Genomic DNA, 22192 nt, shown 5'->3' with positions numbered 1-22192 from the left:
TGCATAATTCTTAATCTCGTGTTAATATTACTTCATTTTATTCTTTCTTTGAGTTTTTGAGTTTCGTCGTCGCCATATTATCTTTTGTACGCGTGCGGGATTCCTTAGATCTGCTGCAACCCCAGCGCTAAATCGAGAGAACACACGATACAAATTTCATGTTTCCACTCGCACAATGATCTGATTTTTCATAAGCTCAGCTATATCTTATCAAAACTATTAAACCAATTACCCAGATACAGTAAATTATTTATACAGTACATTGATTGATTTGCAAAAGACATTTGATACAGTGACTCATGATATTCTGTTTTCCAAGTTTGACCATTATGTAATTGGGGAACTTCGTTAGATTGTTTCAAATCTAATCTCTCGGAAAGGATGCAATACGTCTCATTAACTGGACCTACAATCACTACCAAAATGACTTGGAACACCAAACACTTCCGTCCCCCTCCCCCCCCCAAAAAAAACAATGTTGAAAGTATAAAAAAATATCATACAAGGCACACGAAAAATCGTACTCCACAACCCCTTCCTTTTTTCTATAGTAAATCAACATTGTTCTTAGAGGGAGAGGAGGGTGGCTTAATTTGCCTTTGAAAACTGACGTTAGTGTTCCAAGACTTTTAGCTGTGATTTAACTCTGGCTTTTTCAATGTTACTTGTGGGTTCCCACAGGGTCCTGTTCTTGGCACTCTTCTATTCCTTATGTACATTAATGATTTACCCGTATTATCGTCTAAGCTATCATCATATCTATTTGCTTATGATACTAACACTTAATATGTAGCTGAAAATATTTATCAACTGCAAGGAGTAGTTAACAAAGAATTTAAAAAGGTAGATAATTGGCTCCATGTGAACAAAGTGTCATTGAATTTTGATAAAACCGACTTCATAATTTTTAAGTCAGCTCAATAGCCTTAAAATGAAACAATAAGCATCAAAATTGGTAGCCTCCTTGAAAAAAGATCTTGCTATGATAAATTTCTTGGTGATTTTTTTTAGAAAAAAGACTTTCCTGGAAATATCACCAGATGGAACTTTGTAAAAAACATGCTAGAATTCATGGGATTTTCTAAAGTAAGGCTCTTTTCACCCTTTATTATTCTAATTTGTCTCTAAAACTGCTTATTTTCACCTTTCCTTCAGTATGGTGTTTTGATTTGGGGACTTACCTCTGAAATTTATATCAACTGTTTTTGTCATGTTACAGAAAAATGGTTATACGAGCAACTTCATTTAAGAATTTTACATCACCCACTTCACATATCTTCTTGGACTTGGAGATTCAAAGCTTGAACGATCTCTTTCAGCTTAAATCGCTTAGTTTTGTGTACGACTCAGTCAATAAAATCTGCCCTGCTTGCTTTCGTTCTTTCTTTTAATTTGTTGAATCTATTCATCAAGATGGTAGACGACATGCCTCCAACGATAGCATTTTTGTATGTCATAAAAACACCTTGCGATAAGGTTTAAGGTCAGTACGTTACCGCGGAGCAAAATGCTGGAACAAAATTTCTGTAGAAATAGGAAGTTCACGCAGCAAGTATTTTTTAAGGAAGTTTAGAGTTGCACATTTTTCTCGGGACGCTGTGTTTAAGAAATAATTATTGGTTCTTATAAGTATAAACAAACTGTACATAATGCGCAGGCACATGTGAGTTTTCATCACCTACGTTAAATAACGTTAAATAATTTGGTAAACAACCGTTTCCAAGTAACAAATATTTTCAAATTGATTTAAAATATTTTGTGACTTTAACCATGGCTCTATCCTTGATTTAGATGATTGTGAAAAAAGAGAAAATATTTTAAGAACTTCTTTTCGAATTAGAACATATTATGTTTAGTAACAAGCTTGGATTTATTAAATCGTAAGACTACAAGCAATTCAACAATCTAGGAAAAACTAGCAACTGTGATAATCAAACAGACGGGCTTGATAAGTATCTAAGGAGTCGCTCTTAATGTTATGTTTAGCCCTGGTTGTGCGATAAGCAGACGTGCGTCTTATGTCCAGTCATTGGACAACTAGTTTCATTCGAGAAATTCGCCAAATACCCTCACTTCACACAGTGTTAATGGCGCCGCTTTATTTTGTTGTATATACAGGTATCTGCCATGAAGCCTAGGACGGCATGGAAACAACTTTGTGCCACCTTGTGGGACACTTTGACTAGCTGCACACACTGTATTGCTGCCGCCATTGCCTTCAATACTGTTGCCAACTACAATGTTGAAGTCTGAAAGACGATCTCCACAGCAATCACCTATAGAACAAAAATATACAAAAATAGTTTTGTAATAATTAAGAAACAATAAAACAGGTTATAAAAAGACTGCTTTATGGAATTTATTTTGCCTTATTTTTGTTTTATGATTTTTGTGATGATAAACCGCATTGCAACGATTTCTTTTCTCGTAAATCACTATGAAATTGTCACTTTATTTGATCCCTGGAAAAAATTTGTAATTGGTTTATAAATGGATGTTTCCTTTTTGAAAGGCTGTATGGTGAAAGAATGGCTTTTTCAGAAACTAAATTCAGGTTTGTTTTTTTATAAAACATATTATGTTTTATAAATGGATGTTGCAGGGCCGTAAATCCCGTGGGGGACGGGGGGGACTGGAACCCCCCAAAAATCTGGAGCAAAACGATTTTTTTGGAGAAATTACCATCATTTTTCTTGGAAGAAAGAAATCCCTGGTAGCCGGGTTAGAACCAAACTACGTTTTCTGTGTTATTGCAACAAACCTCAGCCACTAAGGTTATTTTTGTAAGCAGAGTGGTTTTTATAATTTTTACAATATAAAAACTTACCGTTTTTTACCGTTTTCTACTGTTTTCTACCGTTTTATTTTTGAAAACAGAGTATGAAATAAAAAGAGAGCAATCTGTCATTTTATTTGACCTATTTACTAACTTATTTACGTAAATTTTTATTATTTGTCTATTATTTACTTTTATTTAGTAAATCACTTTTTGTATCATTAAAATGTATTCATTTTTGATGTGTAAACATGGCCTACTGAAATCAGTCAAAATAAGGAAGACGCACATTTCTGTTCAGAAAGTAAATTTCTACCAATCAATACAACAGTGTCCCATATTTCCCCAAAGTCTGTCTCTAAGGTTTAAGCATGACTCTTCCCCTCCAAAATTTCACCCAATAAACAATAATCTGTGTTCTTCTGAGAAACGCCAAACTTTCTATCCTGAGCGATTCTAGTATTTTATTAAATTTAGTCTGGGGGATGCTTTTTTAGCCTTTCTAGAAGGTAAAATTTCAAAAATTTTCTTTCGCGTCGGAGCCAACCATGGTGGGTCCTCCTACGACAGTAAACTTGATTCTTAACTCCCAAGGTTCAATTTCTTGGGGCCGTCTCTGAAAAATGTTATCCATCCTATCATACACACAAGTCAATGTACTAAGGAATAGCTGTAAATACCTTCTATAGAGCAGAAAGTCTTGAGAAATCCAAAAATATTGACTTTTGTTTTTAAAGTAATTTGCCCCTCAACTGTTTTCATAACACATACCATAAATCCCTTGTGGTGCCATGACCCACTGCATACTTTATATTCATTCGCTCTGATGACCCCCCCAATTCACATGACAGATTTACGGCCCTGGGATGTTGCATTTGTTTTGAGTCTCAGTACTGACTTTGCAATGATCAAAGAATTTATTATTAGGCTTTGTCCCTGTTGCACTTTCCATGCGATGTTGTCCCCCTTATCTTTCTACCTGCCTGTTTCTCTGGACTTTCCTAAATTTGCACCCTCTCTTGGTAATTGTTTATCCCAAGGCCACAACACGTGTATCGGTTGATAGTGAGATTGAGAAAAAGGAAATAATATTCCAGTCACCTTTACCAGGTTAACAGCCCACTTAAAGGATTTTGGCATACGTTTGTGTGTTATGTTTCTGACAATTTTAAATTGAATCGAGAACATATCGGACGGTTACTCTATGTTATTTATCAACTGAATGAAAAGTTGAATATTAAGTGATTTGTAAGAGTTCATGATTGAATAAATGTACTGAGAACCAGTGACGGCCTGGCCTTTTTGCCTGGAGGGGCCAGCAACAAAATGGCACCCTTCATAACTAACATTATTGTCTTTTCCTGAAAAGATTGGCAGTCTGGTTATGCGCTTATATTTTTTAACCTTGTATGTCAAGCATAGACTTACCCATACGAAAGCACAGGGTCCCGTAGTATAACAATTTTTCATGGGTGTGTCAGGACAAGTTGGACCGACTCACGTACGAAATGGACTGTCTCTTCGAAGCCAATCCAAGCAGATGAACTAAGTAAAAATGTGTCAAGAACATGTTTGGGGAAATTCCAAGAGTTACCCCTACCATGTGGTAAAATGAGGGTTTTTTTCTCTTTGTAACTGTTGTGTTCATTTGGCACCTTGGAGGGGAATCCAAAGCGCCAGAGAAAGTGTCTACTTTTGTTTTGCTAAACTTGTACTTTAGGGCAAAAAAACAAGCTAAAAACATACATATAGCACAACTTACAGTCATGGGGCAAATTAAAAGGGGCTTGGGGTAACAAATAATGGAAAGAGTCGGTCCTAGCCAATAAGTGGAGGATTCCAGTTACTCAAAATACTAGAAGATGCGATTTCTAAAAAATCTGTGAATTCACTATGACATAAGTGAAAGGTGCTAGAAAATAATTATAAGACTATGCCATTTGATACAAAATGAAGTAATAAAGATCAAGACAACTTTTTTGTCAAAATCAATGTAAGACCCTTGAAAAAGAAACCTGAAATACCTACTCGTTAGAGGAATCAGCGATGTCGGAACAACCAAGGGGCAAGGGGGCAGGCTTGAGGAAAAGGGCATTCGAAAAATAACTCTAAGCTTCTACTAATTCCATCTTATCTGCCATTTTAATCCGAACTTCTGTTGGTATCTTGGACATTGGCTATCTTTTGGCATAAGGAAGTTTTGAGAAATGTCATCATGAGTAAGGCACTACAACCACAATTTTTCATAAATCTATAAGATTATTAGAAATGGCCAGTTTAAAGGACACTTAAATGAAAGGGCACTCTGGACCCCCTTTTCCCATCCTATCTGGACCTCCTCTAAAAATTTATTAATTTCTGCGTCCATGCGAACAGTACAAAAGTTTTCTCTGGATAATACAGTACTAAAGGGCCACAAAGACGTGCCCTGAAGTGAGACTGTTCTAGAGGGTATGGGGGCATGCACCCCAAGAAAATTTTGAATTTTAAGGCAACTTCTTTGTCTCTGCTGACCTCCTAGAGACCTAATAATCAGACAAGCCGGTCATATCAAACTTTTTTCGAGTTTTCGGCGCCCTATACAAGCTTTGGCGCCCCTATAAAAGTCAGCTAAGGGGCCCTGGCCGCCACTGCTGAGAACTGAAACAGATATTTCAGTCAGACTTAATCTTCAAGATCACACTACTAAAATATACAGTGAGTTGTAGAAGGACCAATTTATTATGATAAGTATTTAATATTTGTTATAACGTTTCACTTGTGTGTTGTCTAAAGAAAACTCTACACGTGTTTTTCAGCGAAGCTGTTCAAGCAACAAATTAAAAAACTTGCTTTGTACCAACTCAAAAATTGCTAAAAAAGAATTTTGAATTAATTAGATAGAAGAGCTAGTTGGAGACAATAAAGGTGAAGAATAGGTGGGTGTTCTGTGCTATTGTCATATGAATTTATTTGTGCAGAGTTCACTACCAGATAAAAACAACCACATTATCCTGTAAGATTTTGCTGTGCATGATATTGTCTCAAAATTTCATAACTTTGAAATATGTGTTTTAAGATTCTTAAAGTGTTGATTTCTTTAACAAATTGGCGTATTTGGGTCTTATTTCAATGAGATAAAGTAGGTAGCCAACACAATCCTAATCTTTTACTGTCCAAATATGTTGTCTTACCTCTGTTTGTGATTTTTACTGAATGGACAACAGCAGTTTTGCCGAAATCAACCCTCCACCAATGTGGGAAAGTGTTAGATGTATGGCTACAGGAACCTGCTTTGTAGTTTGTAGCGTCATTTCCATCCACAGCTCTGTTTGCGATTCCGTCTGGATAGGTAGAAGACTGGCTGGCCGTTCTTCCAAATGCAATGTTTTCTATGGAAAATTCAAAAATTTTAACACACATTTTTAATTTATCCAAAAAGGATATGAAGTGACGTAAATGGGCAGCTTTTTGAATTAGGTACCATCTCCCGACCTACTCTTCTGCGTTAAGACTCGAGCAGGGTTTCCCACTTAAACCTTTTTAAATTGTTCGTTTTTTTCTGTAGAGTTTTAGTAAATTGAAAACCTGTTTTTGGTTCGAAATTCTTTCAGGGAGACAGCATTAACATACCACATCTACAAGTCTTGACACTGACCATTCCTAATTTTTATATTTGGGTCTTCAGCTGCACAAACTGCCGCTGTATGCTGATTGTAGCAAAATTAGTAAGCAAAATTTTATTTACAGCTTTGATAAAGTTCCTCGCTTCCTTTTTCATTGCTATAAAAATACATCACAATACAATGCCTCCCACACAATTTAGAAATAAATTAGTATATGAGAATAAATAACATGCCGTCTTTTGTCTGGCACACGCAAAACAAAACAAACCTGTTTCAAGTCTACGAAGTTTTCGTGATCAGCGACATCAAATTAATTAAGTTTTCTTTGGAAAGGTACTTTCAATTTGGGTGTTGGTCCGCAAATAGTAATCACCAAATTGTTTTATTTGTAATTTGAAAGGAGCATTTTAGACTTTATATAGACTTTATCATGCTTCAGCTAATTTAACCAGTTTGATTAGCAATATGCTTAGTCAATCTCGGCCTTTTCTGTAGTTTTGGCCATCTGCTCAAGATAAGGTCAACATAGTTAGCTGGTAATGCAATCAAAATGGCGGCATAAAATTGCGCTTTTTACACTTCAAAAACTAAGCAGAGTAATCTGTGGCCCTGTTGCTCCAAGCTATCTAGGGGGGGGGGGGGGGGGGGGGGTTGGGGTAGCAATCTTTGTTGACACTCCTCAGATAATTATGACAATGGTACAACCCTATCAGGGCCGGTGAAACATGATTGAAAGTAAGGGGGCACAGTGTAAAGATTGTTCAGGGGTTCTTGGATGGCCAAAAATCTATTTCAGATATTAAAGATTAGTTTCAGAAGTGAGGAATATCCAAGGAATTGTCAATAAATTTTCAATTATCACTATGTTCAAATCTCAAAGCTCGATAACTAAAGATGGACTCCCAAAAGATGCATTACGGGTCCCAGGGCGTCAAGGGCAGTGTAGGTGGAGTAGCATCGGGGTGCACATCGAAATATGTACCACTTCGTTCAAATTCGATTTCAACAGAATTTTGGAGAGTATTTCGTGATGTATTCTATGAAGAGTTAGATCGCTTTTGGTACCCCTGAATTCTGGTCACTGGTGGGCCACGTAGCCCTCCCCCGGCCACTACGGCAAGGAGTTATGCATTGGAATATAATGTGTTAATTGCGCCTAAGTTTCTAAAAACTTTGTTAATTGGGGTCTGCCTCCTCCCCAACAATAAATCAAAAAACTAGGCATCGATAATCAACCATAGAAAGTAGTAAATCAATATTAAATCATCTAAACACATATTACTTTGTAAAAGAAGTACAATATGAATATATGCGAATAATAAATAGTCAATGCCAACTGCATTCGACTTAACTAAACAGAAGATAGCAATTATCATTTCTGATTGTTCGTCTTTAGTGCTAGAGCATATAACCTTACAAGCATTGAAAAAGGAAGGTTGATTCTATTATGATTGCTTTCTAAGACATCTTTCGATTTTTCCTCTAGCAGAGATCTTTTTCTTCAGTTTCAATAATGATACCACATATCTTACGTCTATAAATTTGTATAAGGAAAAATCACCTAAATTTTTGCACTTGTATCCAGCACATGAATGATAATCTTCTTGACAAACTTGTTCTGCACCACACAACTGCTCTCTGTCGTATGCCTCACATCTCCCCTGTGAATAGAAGACCGTTTTAATAGGCTGAAAGAAATGTTTCAAATATACGTAAATGCAGAACCATTCCCTTGCATAAAGATGGAAATTCGTGCCTTAGGGCAAAAAAAGATATATACCTTAGACAAAAGTAAAAATGCAAGTCTTACATTTATCACAAAATTCAAACGATTCCCAAAGAGTTGTCATCGTAATTTTTAGAGCGTTTTGGTGTTGCCCATTTGATGTGAAATGAAGTTTTAGAATTATGATTAAATGTCAAGTGTTGAAAGCAATTAGATCTATCTGAAAATTTACCTCGGTTCCATGAATTATCAACTTAAGGTGGTTATATCTCAGTAAACTTGAAATTGGTCCAAGTGTAGCAGTTTAACATGGTTACGTGCATCTAGAGTTATTCTACGGTGTTGTTAAAACAATGCTGTTAATATCAAAACATTCTCAGAAAATTGGTGTCTAAATTAAGCATACAAACTTGGCTTCAAATGAATTTGGATTGATTAAAGCCACAGTCAATGTTGAACTTCCATGCTCTGTGGAAAGTTCGTTTGGTTATCGTTGTTGGCTTTCAAAATACTTTGTTGGATAATGTTTGGAGATTGTTTTTTGACACCATCGAAGTACGATGTTATGCTAGATGAACGTACTATGAAAAGAATTATCGAGCAAGTTTCTTCCTAACCCATGCTTACCTCGCCAGAAACTTATCATTTGCAGTTCAATATTTTATATTTTTGCTTTGCGAGTAATTATGCAAAATCAAAGATTTTTTTCGAAAATTGCTTATCTTAAAGTATGATTTCTCTATTTCCTCTTAGACCCAATAATCGCGTCTGAACTTGGATATCACCACAGATAAAATCATTCATCGGATTTGCTCGTGAAAAGGATAACTTCTTACCGGCAAAGGCTCGTAATGATCCCAGCCTGCTTCATCTTCAAGCAAGTCTGAACTGCTTTCCAAAGTATTCGCAGACAAAATTTCACATTCCATCGTAGAAGCTTTGTAGTTGATGCTTTTGCAGCTTTCGATTTTAATGCAACGTTGTGTACAGGACAACACAGTAGGGGATTTCTCTTTCGATATCAGACCACTCTTCAGCCTGGTGTTTTCCATGTTCAAGTGAAACAGTGCAGTGCGGTGAAAAGCAGTTTTTTCGATCGATCCATTTGTTGTAACAAAATTGTAGAATACGATCGCTTGGTACAAAGTATTCAGCCACATCTTTCTTCAGCTGGGATGAAGTAGCTTGGCTGGGAATTCCAGCTAGAGGATTCTCGTGCAGCGCTGCTCAATTATTGAATTTTAAAGCTAATAACCATCTGGAACTTGGAAACAAATAATGCCATCAAATAATGCTTTCAAACATTGAAATTAAAAATGGCAGCTGTAGATCAGTGCATTATTTCCTCGTTTTACTCCAATTGAAACAGAAGATTTGATGTTTGCTTTGAGCACTAAGGCATTAGACCTCTTTTTTAAGAAAATCGCAATAAAAAATGGGTTCTGTGCAACCTAATGAAGAATTAAAACTTCGAAGCAAATAAACAAGGAACAATTGAATTTTTAAATTTAAATCCAAAATTCTAAAATCTTGTAAAATCCAATCAACATGATCGGCTTTTTGGCATTAAAATTAGGCACAGAGAACTCTGTTTTTATCTAAGTACAGCATTAGAACGAAAGCAAATAACTTGCCAAAAAAGTCATGAGTATTTATAGAAACATTGAAAAGTCTCATTATTTTGCAGTCATGAAAACCCTTCTCATCAAGTTTCTGTTTCAAATTGTAAGCAAAACTGTAAGCAAATAAATATAGGAGAACAATGGTAAGATTGATGACGTCATATTTAAGAAACTCCTGAGAAAAAAGGATTATTGAAATTCCCCAAAAGCGTTGAGAAACTAGAGTACTCAACGCCGTCCTTTGTTTCTTATAAGAAAATGAGAGTATTCTGCTGTACTTTGCCTTTAAGGGCTTTCTAATCATTATCTTGTTGTACTTTATACGCTGACGTGCAAATATTTTTCCAGGCTAAAATAAGTATTGCAAAAGGGCAGGGTCCACGGAACATATTACGAGTTGGCGGGGAAGAAAAAGTTTATAAAAAGTGATTAAAAATTGTATAAAAACTTGGATGTGGCCTACTTGTACACAACTCAAAACATGTTGTATGCAACGAATATCTGCTTCTTCATGTGTAAATGGTGAGAAAGAAGACACTTCAGTTGACATTTGGAAAGGAAAACAGCTTACAGTGGCATTGGTGGTGATGACAATCTTTCCTGAAGACAATTCCTTCTCCACAAGCTGAAGTAGGTGCTTTCCAAGGAAAGAAAACAGCTCCATTTCCTTTTCATCTACTCGTAGAAATCAAATTCAACTCAGTGGGAGTTTTATCGATGACTTTTCGTCGGTCACCATGTCCATGACGTCTTCTCTCAGCAGCCTTCAGACTATAATTTATTTACGAATCCCATACAAGATCCACACGCCTGATACTCCCATCAAAATTCCGAGTTATCACAATGTACGTCATAGGGTCACGTGATAAAAAGCAAAATTGCGCCCTTTGCGCTCCCTGATTAGAATTTTTTATTCTAAACCAGGAAAAACTTACTTCTAAATGATGATCTTTAAGTTATTGAAAAGAAAAGATAGGGTAAAAAGTGTGTCACTTGTCCTTTAAGGTAAATTAGAATCGGTATCAAATAGATAAATTTAAGATAATTAGTAGATAAATCGTGTCAAAGAGGGAACTTCTGATCGACTGAGAACTCAAATGCTAGGCTAAAAGAGGACATGGGGAATGAGAAAAATTTGAAGAAAAAATACGTACAGGGGACATTTGCTACGGACGTCAAAACAGGGGACAGTTGGAAATTTGCTACTTTGCGGCTTCGCAAAGAAAATAAGAAAAAGTACGACGAATAAAATCACCATTCTTTGACAATATTTTGTACAAAGAATTGGAAATTATGTGGATTGCGGTCTAGCCTAGTCGTAAACATTCCCAAGGTATTTTGATTGCAATAATATACCGGCCACCAGATAGTTCCAAATACCTGCGAAAGGATTTCAAGGCACGCTTTAATTCAATGTTAACAAAGGCTGCAGAAGAGTGCAAAGAAACTATGATTCTTGGCGATGCAAATATAAATTTTCGAATTGAAAATGACAACAAAGAGCTGAAATCAATCTTCAGTCTGTTTGGTTTGAAACAAATTGTTGCAAAGCCTACGAGGATATCAGAAACTACAGAAACATTGATTGATGTCATCCTTACAAATAATCCTTCGAACATCGCAAAACATGATGTCATACCGACCAGCATTGGAGATCATGACATGCCTGGTTGCGTTCGTAAAATAAATAACAGTTCTTTTAGACCGAGGGTTATTACTTGTCGGGATTATAAAAATTATAATCCGGAAAATATGAAATTAGATTTACAAAATGTGGACTGGGCTCCATTCTATAACCAAATAAATGTGAACGAGGCTTGGTCGATGAAAAGCATCCTTCAAAATGTATTTAATCATCACGCCCCGAGAATATTCAAGAAAGTAAGGGGAAAGCCAGCACCGTGGCTAAACAGTGAGGTGAAGCGTCTTATGAATGAAAGAGATAGACTGTTAAGAAAATCAAGACGTACTAAAAATCAAACAGACATCTCAGCATATAAATGCATGCGTAATAAAGTGAATACTGCTGTCAGAAAAGCCAAGTCAATGTACCACAAGGATTTATTGAAAGAAAATTTAAGGGATCCAAATAAGTTTTGGAAAACACTAAAATCAATTCACCCCACCAAGTCGAGCGACCAACAAAGTCCTCAATCTTTCGAAATTAACGGCGATAAAGTAAAAGACCCAAGCAAGATAGCAAACGCATTTTGCTCCTTTTTTGCGAACATCGTAACAACCTTGAAGGAAAAGTCTTTCCCGTTATGTAACTTCACATGGAGAAATCAACCCAACTTACCCACAAAAACAGTTATAAAGTTTATGTTTAGAAAGGTATCAGAACAGGAAGTTGAGCGTGAACTTAAGTCTATAAAGAGAAATAAAGCAACTGGCTTAGATGATCTGCCACCAGATTTGATAAAAGACTCTGCTGAGTCAATATCGGCTCCCTTGACCCATCTTATCAATATGTCACTCATGACCAGTACCTTTCCCGCGGACTGGAAGGCAGCTAAAATCATTCCTACTCATAAATCTGGTGCACGCTCTAACTGTGATAATTACCGACCAATTTCAGTTTTACCGATACTATCCAAGGTGATTGAAAAGATTGATCATCGTCAAGTTATGAAATTTCTAGACACAAACAAGCTCTTGTCAAAATATCAATATGGTTCCAGGCCCAAATTATCAACTGAATATGCAGCGACTATATTGTTGGATGACATGCGGAGAAGCGTCAACAAGGATCAGCTGGTCGGAGCAGTCTTTGTTGATCTTAGTAAGGCGTTTGATACCATAAGCCACACCATACTACTTGAAAAACTTGCGATTTACGGAATAAAAGATAACGAATTGGAATGGTTCAACGACTATCTGTTCTCCCGAAAGGCAGTGGTAGCATTCAACGGTTGTATCTTAGATGAGCAGAACTTGTTAACAGGAGTTCCACAAGGATCAATACTTGGCCCTCTATTGTTTCTAATCTCTTTCAATGATGCTGTAGAAGTCATGGAGTATTCAAGCATTTTAAAATATGCAGATGATACTGTTTTGTATGTGGCAGGCAAAGAAATTGATTCAATTGAAAACAAACTATCGAAAGACATGGAAAATCTGTCAAAGTGGCTGAGATGCAATGAACTTATATTGAATCTAAAGAAAGGCAAGACAGAGTCGATACTATTTGGAACGGCACAACGAATTGCAAAACAGCAAAATGGGCCACTCAAAGTCACAATATCTCAGCCAACCCCAACGGTAATTAACAACACAACGGAATATAAATATCTTGGCGTCCTTGTGGAAACCTCACTTAACTTGAACTCCCATTTTGACAAATGTTTCAAGCGTGCATCTGGTAGATTACGACTTCTAGCAAAATTAAGGTCGTTCATGGACAATGCTACAGCTAGTACAATCTATCGTACTATGATTCTTCCAACATTTACTTACTGTGGTATACTGCAACTAAAGCTCGCAAACACGCAAATAAGCAGACTTTCCTCATTTCATTCCCGTTCATTGAAGATAGTCTATGGTGATGAAACAGCAGACAAAGCGCTCATGTCAATCATAAATGCGAATAAGATGAGAGCCTGCAAACTTGTGCAAAAATGCCTGGACAGAGATATCTGTGAACATTTTCAGAATTATTTTACTCTGATACAACATGAAAAGGAAACAAGAAGCAACAAATGCACTCTGCGATTACCTATTATTAAAAAAGAATATGCACGAAAATCGTTTCAATATATGGGCTCTAATGTGTACAATGAGCTACCTATAGACATACGTCGGACAAGGACACACAAAGAATTTGTTAAAAAACTCAAAAATCATTTTGCAGGACAGTGACAAACATTATTCTATTTCTTTGTGAAATTAGGTTTTATTAGGTATTATAGATCCTATTCTTGTAAGTTTTATCAACGTTTTTAATGTAATAAATTTTCTCTCAATATCATTTAAGGTCTAGGGCACAGGACTCACAGTGATAACAGCGATGTTCTAATTGTTGAAGTGTTTATCCTGTATAAATATTCGTTTTATTATTATTATTTATTACAGGATTTCTGTTACGCCACTGCAAAAGATCTAACAAGTTTTTGAAATTCCCTTTGAACTGTCAATTAAATGGTACTTAGCTTGAAACACAGCTCGCAGCTGGTCTGAACTACCCCACACTACAGAACTAAAGACAAGACTTGAAAGTTCATGAAAGTTCATCTTTAAGAATATAAATGTCAATTGTGTTCGTAGTCGCTTAACATCTTTCGCTGGAATAAATCTTCATTGGGCAAGATTGATCATTGCTGAACAATGGTGAACACTGCTGAGCATTGATGAACAAAGCATCGTAGGGTTTGCTTACCAGTTCACTGCACAATGACCCTGAGAACGTTTGCGCCAGACACTTCACAGAGAGTTTGAAATGGCGATTAAAAATTACTGGTAATCTTCTTTTGTATCCTTTAAAAAATGTTATTTAAAGAAATCACTTTCCAGGTATATGGAGTTTTTCCTGCCATAACGAAGTGCGATGCGCTAATATTTGCATTGCCACGTGCATTTGTAAAGGTCATCGCGTCATTAGGCGGACCATTTTGCTACACGGGTTTTTTTTGGAATTTGAAAGATTCCTTGGCCACGTTGTCAGTTAAGGTCGAGCAAGTTGAAAATGAATAATAGCTGTCTTGCATGCTTTAAACAAGCTTTTAAAAAAACGTTTTCCAAAGACTGTGCTTTCATTTCAACGAACACAAATTAAAACATCTGCGCTTAGGCTACGCTACATTTGCTTTTTTAAAAGTTCCAATTAGGACGGGACTTTTCAATGTTTCAATTTTCAGTCACAGATTTATCATTTCCATTTACACGGTGAATAAAAATGTAAAGAAATGAATGCTTTTTCTCCAGGTTCGCGCAGACTGGATCGTAGGTAGGGCGCTTCTTTTGTTTTAGAAAACGCGCGACTTTAAATGTTTGAATGGCAGGGGTCGAGGCTGCATAAAGCAACCAGAAAATTTTTCAAAGACCGGAATAGCCGGAATAGCATTTTCAAGATTTAAAAGCGGACTAATTTCTTTTATTTGCCACTTTCGAGTCTGGTAATAACAATCGTAGCAAATTTCAATGCACTTTATTGGAACCTTAAATACAACTTACAAAAATAGGTTGCTTTTCGCAGTGATACAGATCAAGGTTAAAGAACAATTTCTTGATAGCAATTTGCAACCATTACGTTACAAAATCTAAAAGACAGCGAGTCTAAAACACAGGGAAACCCCCAGCTAGATCAACGCCGTTATAGATTCATAAATGATGTGTGGACAGAAAATAAAAACGCAGAGAAATCGTTGTAAACAAATTTTAAAAATCAATTACAAAATGTCTTCATTTTAAGGCATTTGGGCAGCAGGGTCAGCGATTCATTTATAATACCTTTTCTGGTTTCCCATTTGAGACGTAATTTGAAACACTTGATCCATTTGGGGAACAAGACTGCAAATCAATGTCTCATTTTCCATCTCCGGGAACCATTTTACTGCCTTAAGTATCAAGGCAGTTGGTTAGAAAGAAATTACTATCAAAACTAAAGTGAAGATTTTTAAAAACAAATCGGCTACTTTTGTGTTTTGTAGTAAAGGTTAATGCTCCAAAGCTTTTTTAACCTGCCTTACAGATTACTTGAGGGCCCTACAACGTAAAGGACCAGATTTATCTTTGGGCGTGTACAAGAGAGACAATGCTAATCAGAGACGATTGTGATTAAGTGATCTCAAAGTATCATTTAGATCATGTAATCATCTCTTTTAATGGCTAGCCCCGAATCATTGTCTACAAAGGATGAGAACAAGTAGAATGATAAATAAGCCATGTACAATCATTGTTATATTAGAAAAACGTTTCAAAAACAGCTAACATTATGAATATATCAATCACTGACGAACTCTTTGAATCATTAATGAAAAGATGAAAAATCAATTGCTGAAGATGCAGTTAACTTAAATTGTAATCAGTTGAACTAAAGTTCAAATATTGGCTGAAAAGAAGGATGAAGTAAAGCATCATAATATATTTATTGGTCTTATAAAAAATCTGTGAAATTTGCATCAACAAAACAAACAAAATCAATAAAGAAATCTAATTTAGTAACAACGAGTATGCGTACCATTGCCGATTTAATAAAGGTTCTCTTTTCGGGAACCATATGTGAATAGAACTATATTCGAGGCTTTGGTATGGAGAATGGCGAGGAGGTTGCTCAGTTATGCCATCAAAGACAAATGTACACCATGCAATCCGAAAATTCAGTACACAAAGCTCAGGTTTGAAAACCATGGCCTAAATGCTGGTTGAAATGGTAAATTGACTTTTTTCCAGCCAGAGAGAATCTTGATTGTGAAAGAGAAAGATTTCTAGTCGATTATTAAACATGAATTCGATGAGCTCAATAGCACTTATAGAAAATGGATAGGAATCAAGAAGTTTGCCATCTTTGAAAGCAAAACAGCCAGCAGGGTACAAAGAACATATCATAAGACACGGAATAACAAATCAGCTTTGTTGTTTAAATTTCCTAGGAACTAGGCCGATGGTGTTACAGTATATGACTAAAAATTGGGATTTGAAAAACGGGAAAAAAAACAATAGCGACAGAGCTGTGTTTACATGGAGACAGAAACATCTTGGGGATTTACAAATGTCAATTTTAAATTGATTTTTCGAAAATCAATGAATTAATTTTTCAAAATTTCAAAAGCTAACGAGGTTACTCTAAATTCTTCGCCGTTTTAATTAAGCCAGCATATTATTCAGTTTAATAGACTATGATTACACTATTCTATAATTTTATATGAAATATCTGGAAAAAATGTTAATCACAATATAAAAATTAGAATTTTTAAAGACCAGTCAAATCTGAAGGTCTGATGATTATTCTGAAAAAGAAGACCCCCCTGTTCTTTTATTTCTATTTGCCTGACGTTGGACATCTTCAACAAATTTCTTGGCTTTCTCCCAGGCAATGCGCTCTTGTTCCTGAATAGAAAATCAATAGTCAAATGAAAAACACGTTTTTAAAAATATGCTATGCTCTAAGGGCTAGCAAGGGGTTAGGCAACAAATTTCTAAACTTCAACAAAACGCCTTAATTTTGCAGCATAGCATAAACGTATATTGGATGTGATCATTTAGCCGTATGGCAAAAAAGCAGAAGCCGGGAATTCTTAAAATGGAATCTTAGAAGAATTATCGCAAGTTTGTTAGTTCATTTCAAGATTCATTTCAATTGAATAGAAAAAGTCATGGTACTTGAGGATTGACATTTCATTCAAGGCTCGGCTCGGTTTGTTAGTTAGAGTGCTTAAGATATTAAGCCAGTTTTGATAATTGAGCAACTGCTTCAAGTTCTCAGAGAACATTCCATTTGTTACGACTTTTTTTAAGTTTTAAATTTATATATTCACTACAACCTATAAAGTTTCTATAGTTTATTGAAAAAGATACTAGAAAAAATCTTGACTGCTTGTAATATCCAGTACCAACTTAACAGAAAAAGTAAGATATGCCAAAAATTATGCTACCTTCTTTTAATTTCAAATGATGCTAAACTACATCTGATTGAACAACCCTTGACATGTTTGATCTAAAAGCTGTGTTAAGAGTCGAAATACCTCATATAAGCAAATGCAAATATCCAGGAGAAAAGACACGGAAAAAAATATTTACCTCTTTGCTTTCTCTGCTAAGTAAATTCTTCATGGCTTTACCAAGCTTGGAGACTTAAAGACAACAAAAAAACATACTTGAACAGTACGTCCAAAGCAATTTTCGAAATAAGTTTTGTTCCCCGGCTTTTGTGTATCATTTCGTTCCTTCTCATTCCTTTACTTTAATCAAAGAATGAAATACCTGTGTTTGATAAAATAGCAATTAGGACTAACCTAAATTAAATCACATCTCTTGATTTTTAAGAGTATCCAAATCGCTATATCAATTGAAAACGACCTATAAAAGACAAAAATTGAATCTTATCGCTTGCTTACAGGCCAGTATGGTATATTGAACCAACTTCCAAGCATTGATTTTGGTAAATTTTAGTTAACCCTTTTCAAGAAGAGGAAACAATGCACCACAAAATGACAACTAGTGCTCGTAAATTGCAACTAAATGGCAGCATAAAAATAAGCTAATTTTTCAATACCTGACGATTTTTCATTCGTTGTTTCGCCTTCTGCTGAGTCAATTTCAGTCACGAAAACCCCAAGAGGATTGACATATCCCATCGCCAGTCGACTGAAAAAAAGTCATCAATATAAAGCCACGCTTGAAAAAATCGATCTACGAAAAGTTGAGCAAAATCAATGGTAAACCATTGTGATGAGCAGAAAAATGTATGCTAAAAATTGCGATTAAGAAAAAAGTCAATGAAAAACGCATTTTTCAATGAAAAACGGGATTAGAAAAATAATCAAGGTTTAAGCTGCAAGCTCTGTTTTTCGTATACTGTAAAATCTGCATTGAGCGCTCAAGCCTTAAAAAAGGGGTACTTAAAAGGGAGTTTATTAGAGGGAGAGGAGTTATATCAATTTTTTTTAAGAATTTAGAGGGGAAGGAGGGAGGGAGCATTTGAAATTTTTTAGGGTCCTTTTTTTGCTTAATGGAAATATTTCCTCAGTTTTTAAAACTGTCCTGAAAACAACTGCCAATCGAACTTTCATTTTTTAACTCGCAAACTCTTTTATCTCATCGCCTCTTCTTAGCTGTTACTGGAATGCAGGAACACTACAAGTTTGTGCCAGCCTTTATGGCTGCCAGAAAAACTAGATGGCCCAGTGGAATTCACAAAATTATGAATCTGAAAAATTACGCAAAAATCAATACTGCTGAAAAGCGAAAGGAACTTATTTGAAATATCGTGCTTGTGAATGGGCTGCAGGTCATTGGAGAGTTGGGAGGTTGGGGCAAACTGGAGGTTTTAAGTTTTTCAATTTTGGCCATAGGAGTAAGAGAAAAACAGGTTGGGAGGTTGCAGCCAAATCAGGCAAAATTTAAAACATTTCAGGCTCCATCTCAATGAACCCAAATTCGGTTCTTTATCTTACCCAGCGTCCGGCCGGTGCCATAAGTCGTCAGCGTCCTGGTCTAAAAAATCCGGTTCTGATAACGACTTTGGTAAAAATTCGGTTGATTCACTACGCGAGTCTGAGGATATCGTGCTTGACACTTCATCGTTTGCCGGATGCTCTACCGAACCTTTACAAATGCTTTCTAGCAGTTGCATAAAACTATCGCTTACCAAGAATCTTTCAAAGAAAATCTACAACAATGATAAAATATGATAAAATATGATAAAATATGATTTAAAAAGAAAGACGAAGAGGTTGACGAAATTATTCAATGTCAAAAGCATATTAAACCAAAGATAATCAGATAATGACACTTCGCATCTTGCTAATCTTGGGTCTTTCGCTTACTGCATTTAAAAAAATTTTAAATCAAGAAAGCTTTCGGACTATTGTACAGAAGCAAAATAACAAAAAGCAACATTACGTTGGTTTCAAAATTTCTATGAAGAAAAGTATACGTTTGGTCACTAGGACAAAATACAAGTTCCATATGCAGAACAAACTTGAATTCATCCTCAATTTCTTTAAACTTAAGCAAATAAAGTTCTAAATAGATTCTTATTTAGGTTGAATAAAACTTTATAAAATCTTGGCTCTGGTGTCGAAGTTTTTAAATCGAATCAAAATTTGAGTCTCTTATTCAAGTCATCGCATTAAGAAGAATCCCAGCACTTTAAAAAGTTATAAAACAATGTCATCCGGTACATTCTACATTTCCAACAAATGAGAAGAAGGCAAGGCTGTGTTATATACCAAAACTATTGGGCTAGGCTGTGTTATATACCAGAACGCCGAGAAGAGCACAAACAATCTTGAAACGCAGTTATGTCATATATTGTGCATAGCTGCTGTTAATATGAGGTCAATAGATATTGTTGGTAAGATTGATTTTATGTTTGCGAAGGAATCATTACTTTTGTGCGAGAATCTGTATTTAATACGTTTATAATTAGATGCTATTCTGTTACAAACAGCCTCCTATCTTCAAACACCTTATTCATGAATAAGTAAAGAATATGAAATGGATTAAATCAGGTACCGGGACACTTAAGGCGACAAAGAAATAGCCAGCATTGCAAGAATTTTGAAAACGTCTGACATAAAATTCGATTGAGCAAACACGAAGCACCCGAATATTGATCTATTGTTTGTTCTTGTACAAACACAACATTATTCTGTATTCAAACGTGACTGTTGCCATTGCACACGCACCTGCAAGCTGGCGGGGCAGTACCAATGAATTACCCGTTTGCAAGCAGATACTTAGCCTATTACAGCTATGCTAGCAATGACATAGACAAACCTCTTTCAATGCAGTCCAAGCGTACGCCACCGGTATATAAAAACAGTTTGGCTGCGGGCCGTCTTCACGACATATGTTGTTCTCAATAACAATTCGCAGTTTATCATCTTTGATAATCTGATGTTTGGCGCGCATTGAGAAGTATCTAGAATGGGCGAGGCCAAATTCAAAAAAACTGAATGAGTATTCTTACTTAATTACTAAAAATCAATTTTATTGCCAGTAACAGAGACAAAAGTCGCAGCCCACGGCTACAAAGACAATATAAAGAGACACGAAAACGAATAACTAAGTCAATGGGTAAAACTGCGAAGAATCAATATATCAGGCCTGATATCATAATGTTTTTTCAAACTATTTACATGATAAATTCATGCAACCTCAAAGACACCGCTAATATTGATTCGAGGAAGGTCAGTTGAAATGAGGAAGGTCAGTTCCAATTGAGCAACGAAAGGAGCCCATTTAAAAGCACATTTTGTTCGAAATTCAGAAAACTTAAAGTATTTCTTTACAGTTTTACAAAAAATAATTTCACAAAAAGGATATTTATCTGGGTATAAAAGGATTTTTACAAAATTTGTGCCTAAAATCAGCGTACAATTTAAAGCTTTTGTTGAACCTTTGAATAGCTATGAAAAGCGGAAGCAGAGTGGCAGACCAAATTACATGGGTTCATGGATATAAAAACAAGCGAAAGATAACTGGAACGTACTTATCATAAAGTGACATTGCATCTTCCAGGGCTTCTGCGCTGTCGTAAATGCGTTTGCTCAGCTTCATTTGGATATTCTGTTCGAAATTCTCCGCCATTAACCAAAACTCTAAAATCTCTCTGCAATTTTCCCTATCTAGATGCTAGAAAATAAATTACGAAAATGAGCGAAAAAGGTTCAGGAAGAAAATAAATAAAAAAAGGCAGGGTGAGTTAGGGTGATAAAAATTACATTATCCCAAATAACATATGACAGAATGTATCGCAACCATTACAAATGTGGCACAAAAATCTTAGTAAAAGGGAAAAATTAAAATCCTTTGATATATTCATCTTTAACGCAATATTTGAAAGGGGATGAGATTGAATCTTTAAACTAGGTTGACTGAGAATAGGAAAGGCAGATGAAGATACAAACACGAGGTACAATCACAACTTGCAATTTGAAAATGTTATGCAAGTTATGACAAAATAAGAAAAGCAAACTTTTTTTGAAACACAGCAATGATAGAATGGTAGATATTTTAGCCTTGCAAACAAATCGGCCGTTGATGAAAATGCGTCTTTTAAATTTCTAAGGATAATTCATAAACATTGAGATAAACTGCACCAAAGTTAATGGTTTAATTATACAAGGAATAACTCCTGAACAAATTTGTTGATTACATCACATTAAAAGGTCGCTGTGGCAAAATATGAAAATGGGCCAAAGAGTAAAATATTTAGGCCCAAATCCTGTATAAATATTCGTTTTATTATTTATTATTATTACTATTATTACATAACTTGCTATGCCGGCTAGACAAATTATAACTGAGAAAACGCAAGAAAATGGTACTAAAAATTAACGAGCTTCTGAATTATTGCACCTCTACGAGGGCGAATTATAGATCTCAATCCCGTCGAGAAAATTTCTCAAACTTTAGACTGAAAATGCTGGTAATTTTTTTCGCGCAAAGACGGAAATTTTTACATCAAAAAGAAGCGCCACAAATGCTCTTTCAGCTTCCGTGTGTACTTTTTGTATATCAAGAATGAGACGTATGCATTCCATACAGTAAGGCATGTCTTTGTACGAGCCTACAAACGGCATCCTGAAGAACTATCGATTGGAGAGGACTTGCTATTTTGAAATAAAAAAGCCGGTTCGAAACTTGAAGGAAACAGTGAGATAAGGCATGCAAAGGATTTATTGTGCCAGAATCATGTTCCACTTTTTTAATCAATTCGGAAGCACGTTTTAGGGAGGAAGATTGTAGGAATTTTGATGAAATTTTTCCGCTACGACCTATCTAAAACAGTGGGCGTTGC

The 22192-nt window shown here is 35.7% G+C and overlaps 2 protein-coding genes across 3 annotated transcripts; both read right to left on the bottom strand.

Annotated features, from left to right (window-relative positions):
• Positions 1-155: 155 nt before the first annotated feature.
• On the bottom strand, positions 156-10526 carry LOC135683639 (pentraxin fusion protein). Of its 2 annotated transcripts, none has more exons than XM_065198950.2 (5): positions 10301-10526; positions 8944-9371; positions 7943-8042; positions 5950-6147; positions 156-2276 (listed from the first exon to the last, which is right to left on the bottom strand). In XM_065198950.2, the coding sequence occupies exons 2-5, from the start codon at positions 9265-9267 to the stop codon at positions 2044-2046; spliced, it is 855 nt and encodes a 284-aa protein (XP_065055022.2). In that variant the 5' UTR covers positions 9268-9371; positions 10301-10526; the 3' UTR covers positions 156-2043. The 2 variants fall into 2 exon arrangements, with proteins under 2 accessions (XP_065055022.2, XP_065055023.2); XM_065198951.2 differs by having other exon boundaries at positions 10193-10304.
• Positions 10527-15602: 5076 nt separating this feature from the next.
• Positions 15603-21463, bottom strand: LOC148959905 (A-kinase anchor protein 10, mitochondrial-like). The gene is made up of 6 exons (XM_089109346.1): positions 20882-21463; positions 20167-20311; positions 18840-19054; positions 17939-18030; positions 17464-17516; positions 15603-16773 (listed from the first exon to the last, which is right to left on the bottom strand). Exons 1-6 carry the CDS (start codon positions 20977-20979, stop codon positions 16669-16671), a joined length of 708 nt encoding a protein of 235 aa, XP_088965472.1. The 5' UTR covers positions 20980-21463; the 3' UTR covers positions 15603-16668.
• Positions 21464-22192: the final 729 nt, after the last annotated feature.

The sequence above is a fragment of the Rhopilema esculentum genome, chromosome 7 (assembly GCF_057945365.1).
Source record: "Rhopilema esculentum isolate cy_ngs chromosome 7, ASM5794536v1, whole genome shotgun sequence".
Lineage (NCBI taxonomy): Eukaryota > Metazoa > Cnidaria > Scyphozoa > Rhizostomeae > Rhizostomatidae > Rhopilema > Rhopilema esculentum.
The sequence above is the reverse complement of the archived record's forward strand: the minus strand, read 5'-3'. Positions and strand labels throughout refer to the sequence as shown.

What these genes read in the sequence shown, in the direction of transcription:
- LOC135683639 (XM_065198950.2), bottom strand. Translation starts at nt 9,267, where the DNA reads ATGTGGCTGAATACTTTGTACCAAGCGATCGTATTCTACAATTTTGTT. An exon ending in ATACAAGTGCAAAAATTTAG is followed by an intron (nt 6,148 to 7,942) that starts GTGATTTTTCCT and finishes AATTTTCCATAG; the next exon opens with AAAACATTGCATTTGGAAGA. An exon ending in AGTAAAAATCACAAACAGAG is followed by an intron (nt 2,277 to 5,949) that starts GTAAGACAACAT and finishes TTTGTTCTATAG; the next exon opens with GTGATTGCTGTGGAGATCGT.
- LOC148959905 (XM_089109346.1), bottom strand. Translation starts at nt 20,979, where the DNA reads ATGGCGGAGAATTTCGAACAGAATATCCAAATGAAGCTGAGCAAACGC. An exon ending in TGGCACCGGCCGGACGCTGG is followed by an intron (nt 18,031 to 18,839) that starts GTAAGATAAAGA and finishes ACTTTTTTTCAG; the next exon opens with TCGACTGGCGATGGGATATG. An exon ending in AACGAATGAAAAATCGTCAG is followed by an intron (nt 17,517 to 17,938) that starts GTATTGAAAAAT and finishes GTTGTCTTTAAG; the next exon opens with TCTCCAAGCTTGGTAAAGCC.